The sequence below is a fragment of the Atractosteus spatula genome, chromosome 11, assembly GCF_055471065.1.
Source record: "Atractosteus spatula isolate fAtrSpa1 chromosome 11, fAtrSpa1.hap1, whole genome shotgun sequence".
NCBI lineage: Eukaryota > Metazoa > Chordata > Actinopteri > Semionotiformes > Lepisosteidae > Atractosteus > Atractosteus spatula.
Window position 1 is genome coordinate 6,436,828 of NC_142716.1, and position 22,283 is coordinate 6,459,110.

Genomic DNA, 22,283 nt, shown 5'->3' on the forward strand with positions numbered 1-22,283 from the left:
ATTTTATAGGAAGAGGAATGTAGCTTCAATCACAGTGCTCAGTTGTCAAGTGAGTCAGAATTATAATTAACAATATAATTATAATTATAATATAATTAACAATTCCTTCCATTTCTATGGTGCTTTTCATTCCAACAGTTCCCAGAATGCTTTATATTTTGAAGGGGACACACTTCATTATACACTATTATATATTCAATCAGGTGTGAGATATTGGTTCTGATTTGCTTTGTGAAGATCAGAAACCCAAATCTAGAGTGGAATTTAGGATTAACTGGGATTAACACCCCTACTCTTTTGAAACGTGCTAAGGGATCTTTAATGACTACAGTACAGTGTCCCTGGTCATCATGCTGGGGCATTAGTTTTAAAATCTGGTCCAGAGGGAGGAGCTAATTTCATACCCCACATGAAGTTTCTTTAGGTAAAAGGTTCTTACTAAAGTGGACATTTAGAATCCTATGGTCAGGACCATCTGATCATATTTGGCAGCACATCCTTCCTATAGCAATTAAATGTATTTAATTAGAGTTATTTCCTTTGTTACTGGGTGATTTAAGGAAATAGCAAGAAGCAATTATCAAACAGCCTCAGCTTTCCAGTGAGTATGACATTGACAGTGCCCACTTTCAACAATTTTTTCTCTAATTCCAGCAATGCCATAAAAAATTAAATTACTCAGAAGGTATATCAAAGGAGACAAGATGTAATATTTCAGAAACATGCAAAAATTCATTCATTCAGCTACCATCACTTTTTCCATCAATAATATTTATAATAATGTCTTATAGACTTGCAATTCAAAAGTCATTCTTTATATTGAATGCATAGCACATTTGCAGTGAAAAGATGTATTCACATTATTTAGCTCATTTAGTAATGAAGACCAGATGGAAATTAATATCCAGGATAAAACTTATAACCAGTATTAATGTAATCCTATCTATAGCAATTTTACACATTATTTGATACTAAAATAAGTAAGACACAATAGGCTATGATATAGGCTATGGTTGTATTAATTGCACACCACTGTTCTTTGGTTAAAGATCCTGGGCCTGCTTTTTCTGTATGGCATAGTGCCCATCATTTACTATAGAGTGTGAGGTCTAGCCATGGTCTGCCAACAGGGAAAAGCACAATAAAACAACATGGGAGCTTAGTAAAAATGTTTTTCCTACATTCTTCCAAGCCATATGTTGCTGTACATCTGAAAAAGTCTTGTTTTTCAAGCATTAAGAATAGTAACTTTTCAAGCAGTTGCAAAGTTGTACAGTACATCAAGAGACCAGAAACAGACATGAACATTTGATTTCCCTGAAGTCGTTTATAGAATTATAATAATAAGGATAGGTTAATCACAGTTTGTAGTTTCCTTTTAATCTGCTAACTTCTTAATTAGATAATGCCAAGGGATCAGGTTAGTGATGATGTTACTAAGGATGAGTGTATTAAAATATGAGACAATTAAAATATTGCCTTCTGTTCACTTTGGATTTTATAGATATTGTCAAAGTTATTGACAGGTGCTTTGGGCTTATAAAGGGATTTAATCCTTCGTTTTACCCATGTTGTGGTGCAGGAGGACCAGTTAAATCCCCCTTTAGAAGGAAACCATATTAGCTGTTCCAGTGACATATTTAGTGTCTCATAATCTAAGATGTGAATGTACATCATTTACAGTATATTAAAGTATATTTTACGTCTTGGTTGTTGTGCAAAATATTATTCTGAGTCCTAATTATTTTGTTAAAATTTAAGTTACTATTTCAGATTCATGTTATAAAAACATGTATTCATTTTTTATTACTTAATTAACAACTTAATCATGTAAGTTACCAGTTATAATTGCTGAATGTCCGCTTTGTAAGTGACACTCATAAAGTAGGCATTATTAGGCATTTATTAAAATGTAATAAGTAATATAACAATTTAATGTAGGCCCCAAAAGAAGCATAACACTGATTTTCAACAAGTAAAAATTGTTCTTGCAGCGGGTACACTGACATTTTATTGAACATGGTACAGGTATATTAAACCAAGTAAGATTTGTCATCAACAGTTTATCTGCACTTTCTGATTTTTGATTCTAAAATCTGATTGGTACATTTCCATATGCTACCATGGAAAAAATAACACAAGTTGTGCATGTGTGACATACTTTTCAAAAGGTTACAGATCCTGGATAGGGATTCCAGCCCATGCCTCCACAGAGCCAGGGCCAGCACCTGTTTGTTCACTGGTGTCTGAGCCCTAGATACCGCTTCATCACATCTAATCCCACAATTAATCATTGGGACTTGAATCTTGTGGGCAGGGCATCCATAGAATAACTGTCTCACTCTGCATCTAGCAAGAAAGATGCTATTGCATGAGTACCAACAATTGTCCTGTTGGAGTGTTTCATAATGAACCCTCTTCAAGTGCAGTCAGTTTCTTCTCAGGACGTGCTCAATGTAGTGTTGTGTTGATGTGTTGTGTTCTGCCGAAAGTAGACACTCTTGGTTAAGCCATCACACTTGGACTTTCCCTTTCAATGGTCTTTTGTACACAACTAGCATATTGCTCTGAATGCCTGCGCCGTGCTTACTAATGTCTGTTGGGCTGGTCCACACAAAAACCTTGATTCATTCATTAAAAGGACTGGGCTCCACTTTTGGTCTGCTTGATATGACTTAGTCTAGCCTTAAATATACAGATGTCACAAAGGCCATTAACTCAGTATACAAAATCTACATACTTTGTCTAAAAACATTCATGTATAAACACAGCTCTAAGCTTCTTTTTGTACTCAGTATGCATTAAATAAAATTACATTGAACTTTCTCTCAGATACAAAAATATCTTGTAGTCCAGTGGTGAAAATTAAATTGACTAGCTGTGGTGCTAATATGCAGTATATTGTATATATCAATTATTGATTTTGTTTTCTTCATAGGCTCTATTTTGAAGTGGAAAAAGCAGTAGGAGAACACATAATCATTTCTGCTGTCTTTGGGTTCAGTCATGCTGACTTTCTGTATTTGTGTAAGATCACAGCACTGTCTTTTTGATATATTTTTCAGGCCTCTGACTATAAAGGCACCAGATTTTTCAGACCCCATGGTACAGTGAAGTATAAATATTATTGCTGGACTAAGCCCGTCTGCAGAGTCACTGACCCTTACAGCCGAACCTTGCAGGTGCATTATATTACTGAAGCAAACATTTCAGACCATCCCTGTGGGAATTCCAGTAGCTTTTCCACAAGGTCCCAGGTGGCTGTGATTTACAGTCTACGCATTACAAACTTTAAAAAGAAATCAGGAAGACCTTGAGCCAGTAAATCACAAAATCTTCAAACACACTTGATTTGAGTGAAATCCTGGGCAGTGCTAGAATCCCTAAGAACAAACCACAAGGTCCAGATTCATTTTACAAGTTCATTCTGTTTTAAAAGGGATACCCTTTTACAAATAGAGGAGGGGGATTTGGTTTAGTATTTGCGGAACTCCAGCGTCCTCATTGTGATATGGCAGTAAGTCAGCATGCAATCGGTAGTGATTTTGTAGTACAACATGCATAATAAAGATAGTAGTGTTTAATCTTAAAAGATATGGGTCGTGATGACAGGCTTTCCCATTCCATAATCCGTTGAATGTTTACTTATCAAAGTTATTATTCCCTGAAGGCCAACAATATCAGCGTCTTCTTATGGGATAGTATCAAGGTTTATAACTGTGACATCAGTATATATATTTGGGTTATTCAGTTATTATACTGTGGGGTTATTGTTCCCCTGGGTTCCAGAAGATTTCCATTTTTGATTTTTGATCATTATCAAATCAATCGTGAGTTTAATACCTGTATATTTGTATTTACTTCTGATATTACTAAAAACATAATGGACTGAAAATCTTAGACGAAGATGAGAATAAGAAACATAAGAAAAGTTACATACGAGAGCAGTGCTTTCATCCCCTCTAGCCCATTTGGTATTTAGTAGTTCCACGAATTTCTAATCCCATGTAGTTTTCCACTTATGCCCTCTGGTTTGTGTTTCACTGTTCATTCTGAAGAAATCCGCTGGGTTGATCTTGTCGATGCCTTTGAGAATGTAATAGGTCAGCATTTTTCAATATCATGTTTTCATCGTGATGAAATCCAGGGATATTCTTTACTTACAGCAATTGTGTAGACAAAAACCAGCCACAGTCAGAATCAAATGTACAGCAGGTGTTAGGTAGTACTCCATAGCACTTTTATCCTGTAATGTGTGTCTACTCAATGGTATTAAAATGTCTAAATATTTGAAAAGATATGTGTTTTTAAAAGAATATTTTTATGTTCACAGATACCACTAAGACTGAACCTAAGATCAAGCTAACATTTATTATAGCATCATTTAGCCTACTGGTTTTGACTGTTTTTTTAGATCTGCAACAGGATAAAAACAGTTCTCTTCTGTCTGACAGTTTGTTAATGACAAATCATTATCCTTCTGGATTAAACTTTCTGGAAAGCTCACACTTGTTGTTTTAATAAGCCAGCTTTCAGGTACCTATAATCTTGTATTTTTGTGCACTTATTAGTGTTGTTGTTCCTTTGGATCTGTACTGGAATTGATGTGACATTTTAATGTGAACAAAATGGTACTTCTTCCTGGAAAAGTGAGCAAACACATTCAAAATAAATCATAAGTAAACATTTGTAATGGCTATACATTCACCTCTGTTTCATTAGCAGCTCCCTATGGATGTCATTTTATCTCTTAAGAAATCAAATAAATTCAGTCAGAACATTTCACTGCTTTCTTCAATGTGGTTTGTATTTGAAGATAAAACTTGCATTTCAAGGAATATTTCTAACACAACATTGTTTCAGCAGTAAACTTAGTCATGATTAATGGAATCCTTTTAAAATCCATCCAAAGCACTAACTTCTCAAGTTTGGCATGGGTTGTTATATTGATTTGCCAAAATAAATGGATTAACGTTTTGGATTGGGTTGAGGAAGTGGCGGGAAAGAAAGGAGGGCGGAGGGCTTGCAGTTGATTAAAGTTTTAAGTCAGGTGAAAAGTTTTAAAACAGAACATCCAAAGCAGAATCCGTAAATCTGTCTTGTGGAAGAGAGAACGTTTGATGCTTGAGTGCTATCAAAACTGTTGTCCTATCCATACCTTCTACAGTATATCTCCAAAGTGATAAAATCCTGAGAGTAAAAACGGGAACTTAAAAGCACTAATAAACCGATTGTTCCCACATTGCCCATTTATTTTCTTCACTGTGGAAGAATGAGGAATCATGAAGGGGGTTTTAGTGTTTAACTAAACACAATATGCCCTTATGAAAACAAGCAAATGTTTCATTTCATTTTAATCTTGTCTAATGTTGACTTTGATTGTGATATATGATAAAAATGTGCTGCCAAGCATTGTGTCCTGTACAGAAATGAGCCCTTTTGAAAAGTAATGGAATGTACTGTAGCTTTGCCCTGCTCGTGTTGTCTCTCTGGTTTCGTTTTGATGTTGCCAGCAGTGGGAAAATTGACTTCGAAAAGAAATTTGCATTTACTAATCTGATAGTGATATTACCCTTTTATTACTCGTATGATTTTAGATAACTTTTATCAACATTACTGAAAAAATGGAAATCGTACTCGCTACTCGTTATTGAGCATACAGTTTCTCACAGATTGCTAATGGGGAAGCGAACCTATCTTTGCAAATGGCTGTGATGAATACAGTACAGTATGTGTAAGACAAATCTGCTTCCCCGTGCTGGTTAAATTGAAGTAAATGTGGAGGTGTTGTGGGACAAGAAACAGTGATAATTTGTGTTTATAAGAAAGCTAAAAGCATTTAAAATCCATGTCTTATATCATAGGATTCTGGAACAGTATCTGACACATATTTTATTTTCCTTTTCTGGGCTGGTTCGGAATTATAACAATAATAATATATCGCACATTTTATATTCAAATAATTTGCAAAGCATTTAGTTATAATGAAATTAAAAAAAACAAACTTATCAGTTGTAAATCTTTTCAAGAAAGTATCACACTCTAATTGTGCCCATTAGCTGAAGTTTTCTTAGCCATATTGGACAATATTTGTATTGATCAGTGATTGTTTCACCTGCTACTGAAGAGCCTGAGCTGCGCTGGTATTCTATGGAGCTCAAACAGTGGCAAAAGAGATCAGGTGAATCATTAATGCTTTCAATTATGTGATTAAGAGCTCAGATAAATTCCAGTACCACAAAGTGAGGATTACTGATATAAAGCAACAGTGATTTGATTCTTATAAAATCATTGAGTAATAACAAAGAAAGGATAAGCACTAAAAGCACTTACAAGTAGACATATGTATATTCCATTATACTTATACTTATACTAGTATTCCTGTGTTTCTTAATAGTAGTAGGGATGGTAGTGTAATTTTGCTTCATCTTTTGCACCTGGACACTTTCCTAACCCCTTTCACAAGGTTAATTTAAGTTACAGAAGTAATAAAAGCGAGATAGGTCTGATAACTGCCTCAGAAATGAGGTATGAGGAATTGGGGTAAGTCCATTTGTTTTCTAGTGTTTGTCAGTTTTGGCTATATTTAAAAGTCAGGGAAACTTGGCTTTAGTTTATTATTAGTTTATTAGTTTTTCTTATCTTTTCAACAATAAAGCACAGATCCACAGAATCAATGCATTAGAATGAAGCAGGTGTTCTTTACAGAATATTACTGCCATTGTTGATATATATTTATTAAGCTTTTCCTTTATTTTTGGATCTGTCCACATCCATATTTTTTAGAATACGATTTTCATTTCTGAAAGCATGTCGACAATTCCAATCATTGTTCCCTTTTCTATTATTACTTTTACACAGCATATTTTCTGTCACTGCTGTACATTCTAAGAATGCAAAACTTTTCAATTATTATATGATTCTGTTCTTAATATGCTTACACTGCTAGGGCTTTCATAATGAGCATTTAAAAACTAATTTGCCCTGCAAGACATTTTGCAAAGCCTTTGTCAGAATGAAAATGTGTTTGATTTGTGTGTCATTAAAAGTGATTGAAATCAACCAGATGGCATATTCTATAAGCATGTAGGGATAAATAGAAGATAAAAGGGCATACTTTGAGTGAAGAGCTTGATGCAATTTTTGTGTAGTGAAAATATGAACTGGAACTATCTTTGGAACGTAAGAATTCTGATGAAATGTCTCGTATTACCAGAATATTCCTTTTACCTGCCAGACAGTTTTTTTTCGCTCTTGTTCTCCCATGTTGCTAAGCAAAACAGTTGCCTGCCACAGGAGACTCAATGACAACATTATAAATTACACCCCACCATATGTCTAGTGAATACTCTTTACAAGATCCTATCCAGATGGTTACTGACAGAATGGGCTGATAACAGGCTCCAGGGTGATGTTAGACCTGCATTCATTTTGGAGTCAAAACTCTTGGTGATGTATTGGTATTTGTCTCTTTAGTTCAAACTACCACTTTTATGTTAGTCACTGTCAGCCAGCTTTGGTTCGCATTAAAGCTGTTTACCTGTCAAATCTATTTTGGTGGCAATGGAAAACACTTTGTATTGGGCAGCAGTCCACTTGGATAGATGAGTGATCAAATGATTTTGGCACAAACGTTTGGTCTCATTAGAACTGGACAGGTTCCATTTGAGGAATAGTAACACACAGTTTACCTTAGGGAACCAAGTTTGTACTGTAATTGTCAGAAGAAAAAAAACAGTCATACGAATTTCCCAGACTATTGCTGTATGAATGTTTGCCACCAAAGTCAGAGACGCTGGAAGTATATGACTACGAGTTTAATGTGCTGTACTGTATATTTAAGGAAAAATACTTAAAGAGGAACGTATGAAGAGCTGCTGATATTCAAATTACGTTTCAGCACGGTTTTAACATTTTAATAAAAGAAAAAGTTAATCTGTGTCCTTTAGCCACTGAAAAATCACAGGACTGACAATGAAACTTTCAAGACCACATCTGACCCCTGGATTACAATGATGAATCAGTACGTAAAACTACTGTTGTACTTGGATATGTAGTCAAGGTTTACATTAATAAAAAGCTTATTTTACATTTCAGTGAAATGAGAGGGAAATGTAATTGTGTAGCTTTTAAGACCTCTGGGGAGCCTCAAATATGACTTGACAGTTATTAGGTACATATTTTTCTGAGGTAAAATGCCAAGACATCTAGGCCTCAAAGCCCTAGAAATTGTTGCTACGGTGTTTATTTTGTTTATTACTACTTTCTTTCAGCAATTAATGCATTTTATTTGACTTTTATTGAAGCATATCTTCATATTTATTCTAAAAGAACTTTGAAGTTTGATAGGAAAATTTGACGCAGTACACAAGGTGGACAGACATCTTGGTGATTGTTGCTATGAGGTTTAATTGGTCATGGTGTTTGGAAACTGCAATTGCCTGAAGCGAGGCATCATTGTATCTGTCCCGATACAACTCAAGCTGTGTGTGTTCCAGATATTGTAATTTTGAAAGTACCTTTGTATGGTACTGTGTGCCTGGCCAAGCAACAGTTGGTAGTGGTTAATTATGTTTCCTTGAAAATATGTTGTTTTGTTCAATTTAATTCATATACAATACAGTACAGTGAGTGTTGCTTTTAATTTTATTTAGTAACTTGAAAAGGTCTTAGATGCTGCTGTGAAAAAGATTGAACAGATTTCTAAGCTTTAAAATGATATAAGATACTATAATAAATCATTGTAAGATACAGTATGCCTTTGCCTCTGCTAAAGTATACAGTAGTTCTTTACTCACTTTATACTACTTGAGGGGCAAATAATCTGCTGGTTTGCATTCTGCTTGAGACCTTAACATAACTGAACTTTTTGTATCTTACCATGACTTCAGCTGCTGATATTTTAAATAGGAATACAAAACCTGCTTGACAGCAGGCCTGGATGTCTAGAGTCAAGGAATCCTGCCCTAAGCTGTAAATGTTTTTGTTTCTTGGTCAAGTACGGGATTTTTTGCCGTGATAGTGCACTGAGTGTTGTTTTGAGAATGAGAAAGAGATAAAAACTATCTTTAATGAGTACACTGCATGCCTGTTTTTGACTCACACTGGCTATTGTCTGTTTGTGTCTTGAGCAGCAAAGATTGCAGGTATTTTTGAAATGGTAGGTTAATTCAGTTGACTATATCTGAAGACTGTATTCAAGATCACAATAACATAGTGCAGTAAGGTAAGCATTTAGGCTCATAACTAGTGAGTTCACATCACCCCTGCAGAACTGTTGTTGTACCTTGAGGTACGTTTACCCCAGTTGCTCCTGTACACCCAGTTGTATAATCTCCTCCCATCAAGGGGAAAAGTCCTGTGTTCTTGATTCTCCTTAATGCTATGGAAATGACATGCTCTGGCTAGCTCTGGTATAGACGTTACCTTTTACATTTTATGTTCATCATGACAGGTATCAGCATTACTGAAAGGAAAATATTTACCATAGACTTTAAAAACAAAGCTAAAAAAAGTAAGAACTGTATGACATTACAGAAGAAATGTTCCTATCATGAATAAAACATTAAATAACAAAAACACCAAAAATAATCTAATAACATTTCAACAACAGGTGGTATGGATTAATCTAGTTTTGTCCTGTCAGGAAACATTGCATATCTGGCAAATTGTTATGCATAATTTTTTATGCTTTCGGAATATAGTGCTGTAAGAATATCTGTAGCTATTCCCAGTATCTGAAGGAAATATCTAAACAAATACAAATATTTGTGGATCTGCAAATGCCTTTACCAATAAAAGTAAATCTAAAAAAGCTTTATCATTTACAGTACTGTATATATAATGGTTTCAAAGACTAAAGATCACTATTCACTATTCAGTATGTTAAATTCTAACAACCTGTTTTCTTATTAATATTTTTTGTCTCCGAATGCCATATTTTCTGGTGATTCATACAGTATTAGCCTCTGGTGAGGAGACTGTGTTAAATTAATCTTTTAGCTTCTCTCCTACGGTTTTCGTACCCTCTTCCATTTCAAGCCTTGCTTTGGTACCATTTTCTAGGTACTCTAATCAAACAAAACTGAGAACTCACAGTATTTTAGCCTGTCCCTCCAAAAAAAAAAAAAATACACTGACCAGAGAGTTAATTCCACTGACTGATTTTATTTGTATGAGGATTTTCCACTTTACAAACTCAAAACCCCGACCCAGCTTTACAGGCAAACAAGCAGTTCTCCCTGACCACACAGCAGTCCAAAAGCCTTTAGAAGCTGAAAAACGTTCCTTTCTTTGTTGTCTGGTACCAAAATCACTCTGCAGATGTCAATTTGTCAGTACAAACCAAGACCTTTATCACCTTACTTTCAAATAACAAGAAACAGAGATTTAAGGGAAAGAATGGAAAATGACTCACACTTTAAGAAGGCATGTCTTTCATTCAGGCTTTGCACTCTTGAGAAAGAAGGAAAGATCTGAGATATAGCTGAGATTTAGTTAAGAAATAAAAGAATGCAGTTCAAAGTATGTGGTTTTTCAAATTAACATTTCATGAAGGAAAAAGACAAGAAAAAATGAGACTTGCATCTCTTGCTTCAGCTACAGTATATGTTATTTTGGTAATTATATTTAAGGTGCAGTGGCAATAATACACATTATTTAATTGTTTTGATTTCTGGCCACATTAATAAAATCCGGTTGCTGACAATTGATAAGGGCTTTTTTGATGTTGACTTAGTTCCTCATCAATGTTAATTCAAAAGATTTCATTTCATCTTTGGGTAACATTAGCTAGCATTTTAGCATTGTGCTCTTGTTGGCTTTAAATTTCATTTGTATTTACTAATTCTCCAAATAAATTCTTAAGGCATAACATCTAGTCAGAGAGACATAAAAGCTGTTTTCATCTTTGACATGAAGGAGACTTTTGTAAGTGTGTTTATGAAGTATAAAGTCTACTTTATACTATAACTATAACTATAGTTTAACTATAAAGTTAAACACTACTGTACAGAAGAGAGGAATGTGTTTTTATCAAATGTTTTTTAATATACTGTATATTAAAGTCCCAGTATATTAACTATTAACTATACCGAGATTTCTGGGATTCTGTGCTGTTATGGCCAGAGACTAAACGGTGTTTTCAGACGTTAGAATGGGCATGGGAATGGGTTAGCATGTGGCAACAGAAGGGAGAAATACAAGCTGGGGAAGAATTATAGTGAATGGATTGAATTCTGGTCACTTTTTTTGCATGTCAGTGACTGTGAGATAAATTAATAAACAATCCTAAAAATGTTAAAAAAAAAAAGGGAGAATGGATAATTGAGATCAACCTTGCATTGAAAGAATATATTCCTTCAAATGAATTCATCCAAAATAAATAAATACAGACCCTGCTGTTTTCTGTACTCAATACTGACTGCAACCCTCTATTGCATCTCTTTTGAACATTTAAGAACACAATTACAAGAAACTTGCATAACATATGTAGTCTGTATTCCAACAGGATTCAATCTCTTTCTCTCAAGTAGACCCAAGTCGTACACCTCCTTCCATCCTAGAGTGGTGAATTGTGCAAGGCTGGCCTCCTGTTGCAGGAGAATTCAATGCTATCGGCTGTCCTAGTGGGTCCCATCAGTGTAATAAGCAAACTGAATGAGACCTCTTACAGATGGAAGCAAAAAACTCCACCAATGATTAACATTCATTGTCTAATTATGCCAAATCTGTTTGAAAAGCTAAAGGAAGTTCCACCAGGAAAACATTGTGGAATTCTCAGCATGAATAAGGGCATGTTTAGGACTTGAACAGAAGCATCTCTTTTTGTATATTTTCAACGTTCTGACAATTCACTATAATCACTGAAAAAATATCCATTTTCATGTTCAGTACTTGGAGAATCTGAAGACATACATTGTGTACTGTTATCGGCACAAAAGTGACAAAATGATCTAAGATTAACTCTTTTGGGCAAACACTCCCTGTTCCTGTCCTGGTTAGATTAAACTAGAAGGATAAAAATTGTATGTGTTTATGACTTGGCAATATTTGGAAAGAGGACAAAAAGCTTTTGGATTAGGTGTTCTTTAGATAAAAGCAATCTTCAAAAGATTCTCGAACAGATGCATTTGTAACGGGGATACGGATTTGAGGTCTTTAAGTTAGGACGATGCCAAAAGTATCTTAGTAGTTCTTGTTTTCTGATTATTTGCAAAGAGACACTAAGGTGAAGTTCAAATGAATCAAATGCAATAATTATCATACATGAAGTTCCCCAAATGTAATTCATATATGAACAAATAATAGGTTTATTCCATGCTGAAGAGAAAAAAAAAACACAGCGTTTCAGCTTTGAAGCCTTCTTCGGGTGTGACACCTGTACTCCATTGTACTCCATTCTTACCATGGTCTTTTAACAAAATGGGGAATTACTGTAAGTTGCGATCTAACATACTCTAATTTCCAATACGGATTTTACAATACTAGTTTCTCACATTCTGATTTCAGACATTTCCATCTAAAAAATATTGTTCTTTGTCACAAAATCCTGTTGTTGTCTGAAATTTTCATTTAATTTAATGACATTTTAAGCCATATTGTAATTGCCACCTATAGATGAATATATGATGTATGAGCTGGTAAAGAGAAAAATAGTGTGGGTTGTTATTAATAGAGTCTGACTGGACATTCTAAGGTTTTTTGTAATCCGAGCAAAAACAAACTACATTTTCCAACAATTCTCAATACTGTAGAAATGTGCAAAAATATTTAATTTAAATCACTGCACTAGGGGGATATATTTCGGGAATAAGTCCCAAATTAATGAGATCTTTGCATGCAAGTGAACAGGACACATGGTGTTTCTTATTAAGAAATAGGTGACTGATCCTATGAAAGAAACATAATATTTAGACTATCTTAGATGGCAAAATATCATGTAAAAATCGGTTTAGAGAATTGGGGCATATATCTCTGCCAAGCAGCATTCTTGGCAAATTTACTTAAAAGCAATTGAATATTTAGGTTTCAAAACAATATAACAAATATATCTAATATAGAGCTTTAAAATAATGTTTTTATAAGATGCACACAAATAATGGGCAAACTGCCATCATAGTTTGAACAACTGAAAAATATCTTAAAGCACTTTTTTTTTTACTTCAAACCTCACAGGGAATATTCAGATAGTATCTTGCAAATATACAGTACTAAATTTTCAACGTATGGGAACAAACTTTGCCATTGGCTTTTTTGTATCGGGCTTTAAAACATTTGAATTTGATTTTTCAAGCTTTTTCTTTGAGCAAGTGAAACCAATGTAAAAGTTGGAAGTTGCAAATCCAACACAAAAAAACACAAAGGAGGAAAAGAGAGATGAAGATATTTTTTCCATCAAGCAAAGTTTTGTTAGTTGTTTTCAGGAAGCACTTACTGTATGTTTTAGGCTGCATGTAGTTTTGGCTTTCTGTTTAAATATAATGAATCTCACTGTGATAGCTACCAAACAGGGACCATAAATGTCCAAAAAAAACTGTAAAAGTACTGGACAGTTCCAGTTCCACAGAAATGATTATCTGTAAGAGATGTTCTCTTTTTTAGCCCTTCCAGGGTGATGGCTGGTGTGACACAATAAACAACAGAGCTTACTGCCAGTATGATGGTGGAGACTGCTGTCCATCCACACTTTCATCTAGGAAGGTAAGGGGGAACATTAAAGGATTTTTTTCTGAATTTATTTTCTTCTGCCTTTGATTCTCTGAAAAAGATTGTCATCTTTGAAACTGTCATCTTGGTTTTTAATTCCACTGTCACTCCAAAACGTCCAGTTCGAAAAGCACAGAGAACAGAGAAGTCAATTCTTGGAACATTTTTGTATGAGTATTCTTACAGTATGACTCTTAATACTGTTTCTGAGGAAGAAGAGCCCAATTAAATTAAATGTAATTATTTTTCATCTATATTATTTTATACTATAGTCTATGAGTATTCAGCATCCCAGTATTCAAGGCCTTAGCTGGTCTTAAATCTGCCATTATCTATATTGAATATCACTTCCCTCTTTCATCATTATGTTCTGTCCCAATTTCTTGCTGCCCTTTCTACTTTTCACCATTTTTACCCTTATTAAGTGTATACCCTCCCCTTCCTGTCATGTTGTGGTCAGTTAAAATAACTTGCCTTTCTTTTTAAACTGTCTTTGACAGGAGGATGCCCCTTTGTCTCCTGCTCAAAAGCACTCCATTGTAAAATAGTCTGGAGGTGAATGGATGAGATCAGGCATACAGTAAATTCAGTTCAGGCAAAAACTCCAAAGTAAACAGTTTTCCAAGTCAGCCTGGTTATCATTACAGTCACAACAGAAACAGCCCCAGTAATAGTAAAATAATAACAATAAAAAATAATAAATGTTTGACATTTCACCATCTCCCCATGTAATGAAAGACAGCATCTTCACATTTTGGGCAGTAGACCTGCTTATTGCCTTTATGCTGCCAGTAGAATAACACCAGCTGCACTCCTGTCTAGAAGGGCCCAGATGCTGCTTAGATCAGTAACTTTACACTGGCAAACATTTGTCTCAGTTTTGTTCCAAGCTGGCAGAAAAGCTGGACAGTAGACGGGCACACAGTTTATTTATAAGACCTTTCATCAACTGGGGAAGACTCTTTGTCCAACGAGTGTCATTTCCTTTGTTTATAATGCTGTGAAAGAATGAGAGAAAACATAATTAGATCTTGTTAAACTTAAGCATGCAGGCCAAGATCCAGATTTGTAATTTGATTTTTAAAAGACATTTAAATGCCACAGGAACTTTGTGCCATCCAGTGACATCACCTATAAAGTTGAATTTATGGTTTATTAGCTGGTTTTAAGACCCCTCCAGGTTTTATGTGTTTCTCTATTCATTTTACAGTAATTCAGGCGTTCATGGAATAACATGTTAACAACTGACTTCAGACCTTTACATTGGCATTGGCAGGTCTAATTTCTTATTTCCCTGCTGCTGTTTGTTCGACTCAAACAAAAAAGAAAAACTGACACATGACTGGGAGTTTTTCAATTTATTAGATCTGCATTAGATTACAGATGCTAGGGTCAAGCCCTACATGCACTAAAACACATTAATAAAACACTTCCCAAAATAATTCTCTCCATATGTCTTTTAATAAGATAGATAAATATGTAGAGATTGTAAGACTTTCAAAATGTTCTATTTGTATGAAACATTGTCCTTTGCTAGGAGACAGAGTAAGCTAGACTTGAGCTTGTAGATTGTGTCCAGGTAACTGTAGCAATAAGCTCTGCAAAGACCCCACAATCACTCTTTATTAACTATAATAATACTATGCCAAAAAAAGCAAAGCAGCTAATAATAGGTACAATTATGACAGCAGAATATACTGACATTTCAAGTTGGAGTATTAACAATTTAAGAGAAAATTGCTTGAAGTCCGTTTAACACTTCATTATCGTTCTTTTAAATTATATGGCAAGACCTTCTGGAGTTTCATGCCCTTAGTAGGTCACATGAAAGCAAATATAAAATAATAGTGCTCCTTATGAATTCCAAAGTGACATCAGCTGAATGTCACAGCTTTTTCCTTCTGCCCACAATTTTACCCACATTTAATAGGATTTTAGCACTTACTGCTATGGAATGTAAAGATGACCGAATATGTGATTATTTGGATACATTGCTGCTATTTTTTATTTTGTTTTTCTTGAATTACAGTTCAGTTTATGAGCAATTTTAATTTTGACACATCAAACCTCAGATCAGCAAGGCTACAGAGACTGGAAGCCACAAGAAGAGATTCGTAAAGATCACGGAATAAATTGGTTGCTACAGTAGCGACACTAGTCCTAACTACGAGCAACCTAGCCGAGACATTGCTGATGTAACGGTGCTTGGGGTTTCCGCCCTTGGCGCTCCTGCCCTGCCAGTTCGTCCCTCAGTTCGAACCCGGGTCTCCAGCGTCACACAACAGGGAACTTTCCGGCTGAGCTAAAGGGGACCTCCCCCAGCCCAGGCGGTTGAGATCCCGGTTATACGCCAGGGCGTATTCGTTGCACTTAGCATGCTCGATGGTTGATATTCTCTGCCACATCTTTACCATGCATAAGGTAGTGTAATTGATCCAGTCACAGAATTAGGAATACAACCTATTTCACTTACCATATAAACTCGAAAATAAAGTATCTCACTGGATTGTGGGAGCTTCAATTTGATTTCATCCCCCAGAAGGACAAGGTCCCCTTTTTCCAGGGGCTGTAATCATGGAAGAAAGTAGTTTCAGGAGCAGAGGCAATAAAGAATTACTATTGCCTCAATGTTCCAAGTTAAATGAACTTACCGGAGGATCAGATTTTAGACACACACACAAAACAGTTTGTAAAAAAAATGCACACTGAGCAGAGGGAAATGTGTCTTGGAAGTCACACTTCTTTCTCCACCTTCTGGAATAACAACAAAGTCTGCAATTAAATGGTGACCTCCCCAAAACATTTGATCAAATCCATGTTAGAGACTCTGCAATTGACTTTTATATTTACTTTTCTTGCGACAGGCAGCTTGTTTTGCATCTGTGTTTGTTTAGCAACCTGTGGCGATGGCGTGTTTCCTAGACGAGAGCTGGCAACGGCTTCTGTTGATTCTTAACATGTGTTGATCTACTTTTTCTCCAGTGGTGTGTTTTTATTCCCTTCTACCAATATGTAGGGAATCACAAGATTGGTACAGCTACAGGTAGTTAACATTTACTGTACTTCCCAGGGGGGAAATGTGGAACATTAAGTTTTTGCACCTTTAATCATGCAATGTATGCATTCAGTTTGTAATTAAGAAATCTGATTACCAAGATTCTCAGCAAGATTATCAAGACTGGTAAGCCAGAAGTAAACAACGTAATGGAAAGCACAAACATTTAGAACCTATTTTTGCGTTCACTTACAGAAAGGCATATGGAATGCATATGGAATAAATATGCATTCCATGTAAAATATTTTTAACTTTAATATTGGTGAACAGGTTCAACTGTTTTAAATTCATTATCATGACACTATGTTTGATACACAGGCCTTGTTAGTATGACTGTTTATTTAGCCGTTCTAAAAAAATGATGAAATTCAATAAATCCAGTTGAAAATGAGAGCTGGCTATGTTTTAGGTTAAAGAATGACGTAAATAGCATTGTTTTTAAAGTTCAGAAATGATTTTTGTATCAGCATTATTTAAACAACTCTTTATGGACCTAAAAGATACATATTACACGTTAAACCCAATCAGCTTCCTTACCCTACAGTGAGTACTTGCTGTTGAAAGTCTTTTGAAATTAATAGAGATTCCAAATATCCAAAAACTTTTTGTACTGTATCCAAATCTTTAATACAAATCTCACATATACTGTAAGATGTCTTCTTATACTACCAACCTGAACAACTGGTTTTGAAGTAACAAAGCTTTGCAGTACTTCTGTTGGGCTCAGTTAGTGATGTTAGGGAACCCAATCTTTGTAAATACATTTGTTTTTTTTTAATCCTAAACCAAGCTTCTGCAACATTGTGTTGTTATTTATTTGGCAGACATAAAAAACACAGTTTGTGAAACTTTACAGATAACTGTGCCTCAGTTACACTGTACACTAAGCAGAGGGTACTCAATAAGAAAGCACAAAGCAGCCCACATAATTGGTAAATTATGCAGTATAATTAAACAAAAAGAAAGTATTAAAATAATCAAGGCTTAATAATTTATAGTAAATAAATTTATAGTTATTAAAAAGATGCTTATAAAGATGGTATTGTATATGATGATATTATTGATGAACATATTAGTGTTAGATGTAACGTACAGTAAACTTATATCCCATAGTTAAATAAACAATATTAAACAATATAATAATATAATTTGCAGATGGTATTAGTAGTGAAAGTACTTAAAAAACTGAGTGGGAGTTTAAAAGATGTAAAGATGTTTTCTTGTCAAAATTGTACCTCTTACCAATATAAGAATTATTTTTTAATGTTTAAAATGAGGCATTATAAAGCTTTTTTAAATATCCCCGATTGATACTGTAGATAAATTATAGGCTGCTCTCACCCCTGACATTAAGAAATACCGCTACAGTATACGTGTATACTGTATATTCATACTGTAAACACACAGGACTTTTCACAAATCTAGTAGTGAAAATACTAGAATAATATGCAAGGAGAAACTTCTGGCGGTGTACGTTTCCTCATTATTGCCTGTAGAGCTAGCTGTGCTTACAAAATGCTAGACAAAAAACGCTCAACTAAGTGACAGTAGCCAGCTGTTTGCAAACACAATTGTTCATTTTTGGACAAAGTTGGTTGCAAGTACAATACAAAAAATACAATTTCATGCTGAAGATTTAAACTCTTATGCATGGATAAAACAAAAAATAACACTTACAAGCAGTTACTCAGCCCTTCCTGTCAAATCATGCCACATTAAATTGTTAAACCCGTAGTAGCTGCTCTTACACAACCATAATCTCTTGCTCTTGATAAGTCAGTTTTCTCTTGTCTTTTATATTCAAAGATTGTTCATATTATACGGTACTGTATATATGTCCTCAATCTAGCTGAAATGGTAAAATACGCTTTGTTAATACACACATTTGCCATCAGAACCTTTGCCATCAGATTGTCTGAATCCATTAAATCATTGAATAATACATGCTAATTCATGCTTGGGCATGCATCTGAAATAATAATACTTCATGCTAGAAATCCCTCCAGATACTGTTCCTAATTAGGATGGACATCAGGCTCTATAAGATTTTGAATTTGCTCTGGGACTGAAAGCAATTAACAAGTAAACTGAACATTAAAACTTTGCTTACCATTCATTGTTAATTATGTATCAACATCATATAATATCAGTTGTATGGAATTTGAACTAATTTGCATCTTTAAATTATGTCATTTCTATCATGTTGTATTAAAAAGTTGGTTTTTATTATCTGCTGAATGATATCTATATCTCTAATTTGTACTTACTGCCAATCAAATACTGACGCCAGGAACGCTGATCAGTGAAGGCAGTATTATTAAGTAATAAAAGACATAAAAACAGTATATAAAACATAGTGCAAAATATATTGATGTTTAGTTTTTATTTCTATTGACATCTTCAGCATAATTCACGCTCAGTTCTAGCTGTTATTGCTGTTAGCCTCACCTTAAAATCCAGTTGTGTCTCAACATGGATTATTTGTTTTTACTTGGATTACTTGTGTTTCTATGTTCATGGTACCTCCCTTTATCTAGTGTTTCTGAAGCTTGATGAAGCATCTTATACTTGTAAATTGTAAGTGTAATAATTTACTCCCAGGCAGGAATTAAGAACACCATTAGGGCACTTAAAATATTGTTCAGAAACAAAACTGAAAGCTTAGAAACATTCCCTGAACTTATCATATCCAGTTATTAAGCCTGCAGTGTCATCAACATTTGATGTTGATTTTTTTATTTTACTCTGAACATATTGGTCATTCCTAGCCCAGTGATTTTAATTCTGTCATCTTTTAAAAAAGCAACTTTACACTTACTGGACTTCATCCACCTGCTGCAAGTTTATTTGATATAAAGGATTTGATTTTTGTTGCAGTTTTTACAAGTGCATTTACATTTGTGATGGGATTATGGGTTGAGGTTAATGTAAATTCCTTCCGTCTGGTTTGGGCCTACAGGTGTCCTGTTTTGTCATTTGTGTTCACAGGTCATTCAGTTTGGGACGGACTGTGACCAGGATGAGTGCACATGCCGGGATCCCAATGCCAAGGAAAATAAGTTGGAAAACAAAGCGCTTGGTCGCAGGGCACGTTTTAAGAACAAGCTGGAAGAAATCTGGGAACCGCAGCAAAACAGCAGGTCATGAATGGACCATGTCTCTAAAAATATAACAGCTTTGCATCCAAAGTCGGGTTTTAATGTTTTCTTTGAGGGGGGTAAAGAGCGAATCAGAAATATTCAAATAAGAGCTTTAGTATTACAGCTATCATTCTATAAAATATAGACTAATATATTTCATCAGTGTCTAACAAATGTAGATGTTACTTAGTAATAAAGGAATCTTCTAACATCATAATCACATACTCATAGACCAGTATGTTTATCTTGGAAATCCAGGTCAAAATATAGCCTGTTTCAAGGCCCTATAATTTAGGTGATGTCTTTATAGAAACCCATTTTTATAAACGCACAAATTGTGCACGCCAGTTTATTTTTGCCATGTTAGGGCTGATGTCCTATTGAAAAAATATAACATCATCAATCTGTTCGAGTTTTCTCCTCTTTATGTCAGTAAGCCTAAATACTGCAGTACTGAGCAATTACCAGCAAATGAATCATTTTATAATACAGTCTGAATCTTAACATAAAACAGAATATTCTGTCAGATTATAAATTGTTTAAAACTGATTTAATCCTTATTAATAAGTATTATTAATAATACGTATTCTTAATAAGTATTTTTATCATCCAGTAAATGTGCATCCAAATGAACATTTCCCATAAAGTATCAAATTTAGCTTAAGATGATGGTTGCTGAGTAGTTAGTCATGCAGTAAAATGTTCCCTTTCCAAAAACTTTGAGAAAATTTGAAAAGATGCTTAGTATTAGACTGGTGTGGAATCTACTATGGAGATTAAATTGACTGAAAAGCAGAGAAACTGGTCTCAAATTTGTCAACACAGGTTTGGGATGGTGAAGGAAAATGAGTTCTTGAAAGATTGTCCCAGGACATACACTAATAAATTGAGGATTACCACTACCGACTATGTCAATTCTAGCAATACTAGCCTACATATTCAGGACATATTTTGACATGGGATCTTAACATGCCTATAGTGTATATACTGTATAAAATGAAAGCTATTATGATCTGTATGCATCAAAGTAGATTTCTGTACCTCTGTTACTTACAGTACAAAAACATTACTAAAGCTGTTTCTTGAAGTTTTACAATTTCTAGTCTTTATTTCTACTTTGCTAAGCATGCCTGGGGATTTTCTTTTTACCATAGAGCAAAGGGAAGTTAAATTAGTTAAACATACCACTTAAAAGGGTTTTCCATACTGTATATTTAATATTTAAAAGGCTTTTTCGCTGCCTTAATATCTTGTCCCAGATGCTCAAATGGAATTCAAAATGACTGAATTGAACTCCATGCCCAAGAATTATCTACACACTTCTGTGGCTCTTGTGTGTTTGCAAGATTGTACTGGCTATACAGTAGTCTTCATTTTACAACAGCTTAACTACATCAGAGTTCAATTCATCTTGATAAGAGTGACCATGCTAATCCAGTTGTTGCTACATCACTGTAGTGGTCAAAGATAAGTCTGATTAGACTGATTAGACACATGTTTGAGATGCAGACTAAAACAGTTGAAAGGTAAAAAGAAGAGGAAAAGACACATGATGGAGATGTGTTCAATAATCCTTGTTTCTTGAGCAATTTTCACCTCTAAGCAACTAGTTAGATAATGTTAACGCATACTGAGAACAAAATACAAACATTTTTTTTTTTCTGGAGTCCAATTGGAATGATGCAAAAAGAAAATCAGTTCTGGGCAAGAGACTACTGCCAGGGGAATAATGACTTGACTTTCAACTCAAAACACGCTGTCTTATCATAGAGGAGCCTGGAAGGAAAATCATCTCTCCTAAGTTTTATTTTCCTTTTTTCTAAGTTTTCCAAGAAGGATATAAATGAGTAAAAACAACAACAGTCAAATCTTGTGTTCTTCAGGACTTTTCAGGCGTGTTTTTCAGACTGTCAAGCGTCAGGTTAATAATTGCAGGGTGACTTGGTCATTTTGCAGAGATAATTTTAGCACCACGGTATACGCCCAAATAAGCCTAACCTATTTAAAGTCTGTTTGTTTTTGTCTTTGTGCTAATCATATTTTGACAGGACAAACAAGTGAGCTGTATTTTCTTGGTCACACCATGTCATGGAATCGTGTAGGGTTTAAAAGAAGCCTACTTAAATAAACTGATCAGTTTGAGGATACAGATACTGCGTTCTTTAAACTGTCTCTCAAAATTTATCCCAGTTCAGGAAATGGGAATTTCTTGCCACTTGCTTTGCACTTATTTTCTCATATTCCATCAGTGAAGCAAGGTGAATCTCACCCCCACAACACTATTCCTCCCTCTTCAATGGTTTCTCTGGCAAATTTATCGACCTACTTTGTGCAGAGTATGTTTATGTATAATGATAAAGATCCTTTTTCATGAAGACGAA

The 22,283-nt window shown here is 34.7% G+C and overlaps 1 protein-coding gene across 1 annotated transcript in view; it reads left to right on the forward strand.

The window, feature by feature from the left end:
- Positions 1-19,909, forward strand: part of pappa2 (pappalysin 2) — a 66,363-nt gene extending 46,454 nt beyond the window's left edge. The window contains exons 22-23 of the mRNA XM_088927323.1: positions 13,603-13,701; positions 19,751-19,909. Coding sequence (XP_088783449.1) covers positions 13,603-13,701; positions 19,751-19,909 — 258 coding nt within the window. The remainder of the gene's footprint in view (positions 1-13,602; positions 13,702-19,750) is intronic.
- The last annotated feature ends 2,374 nt before the right edge of the window (positions 19,910-22,283 follow it).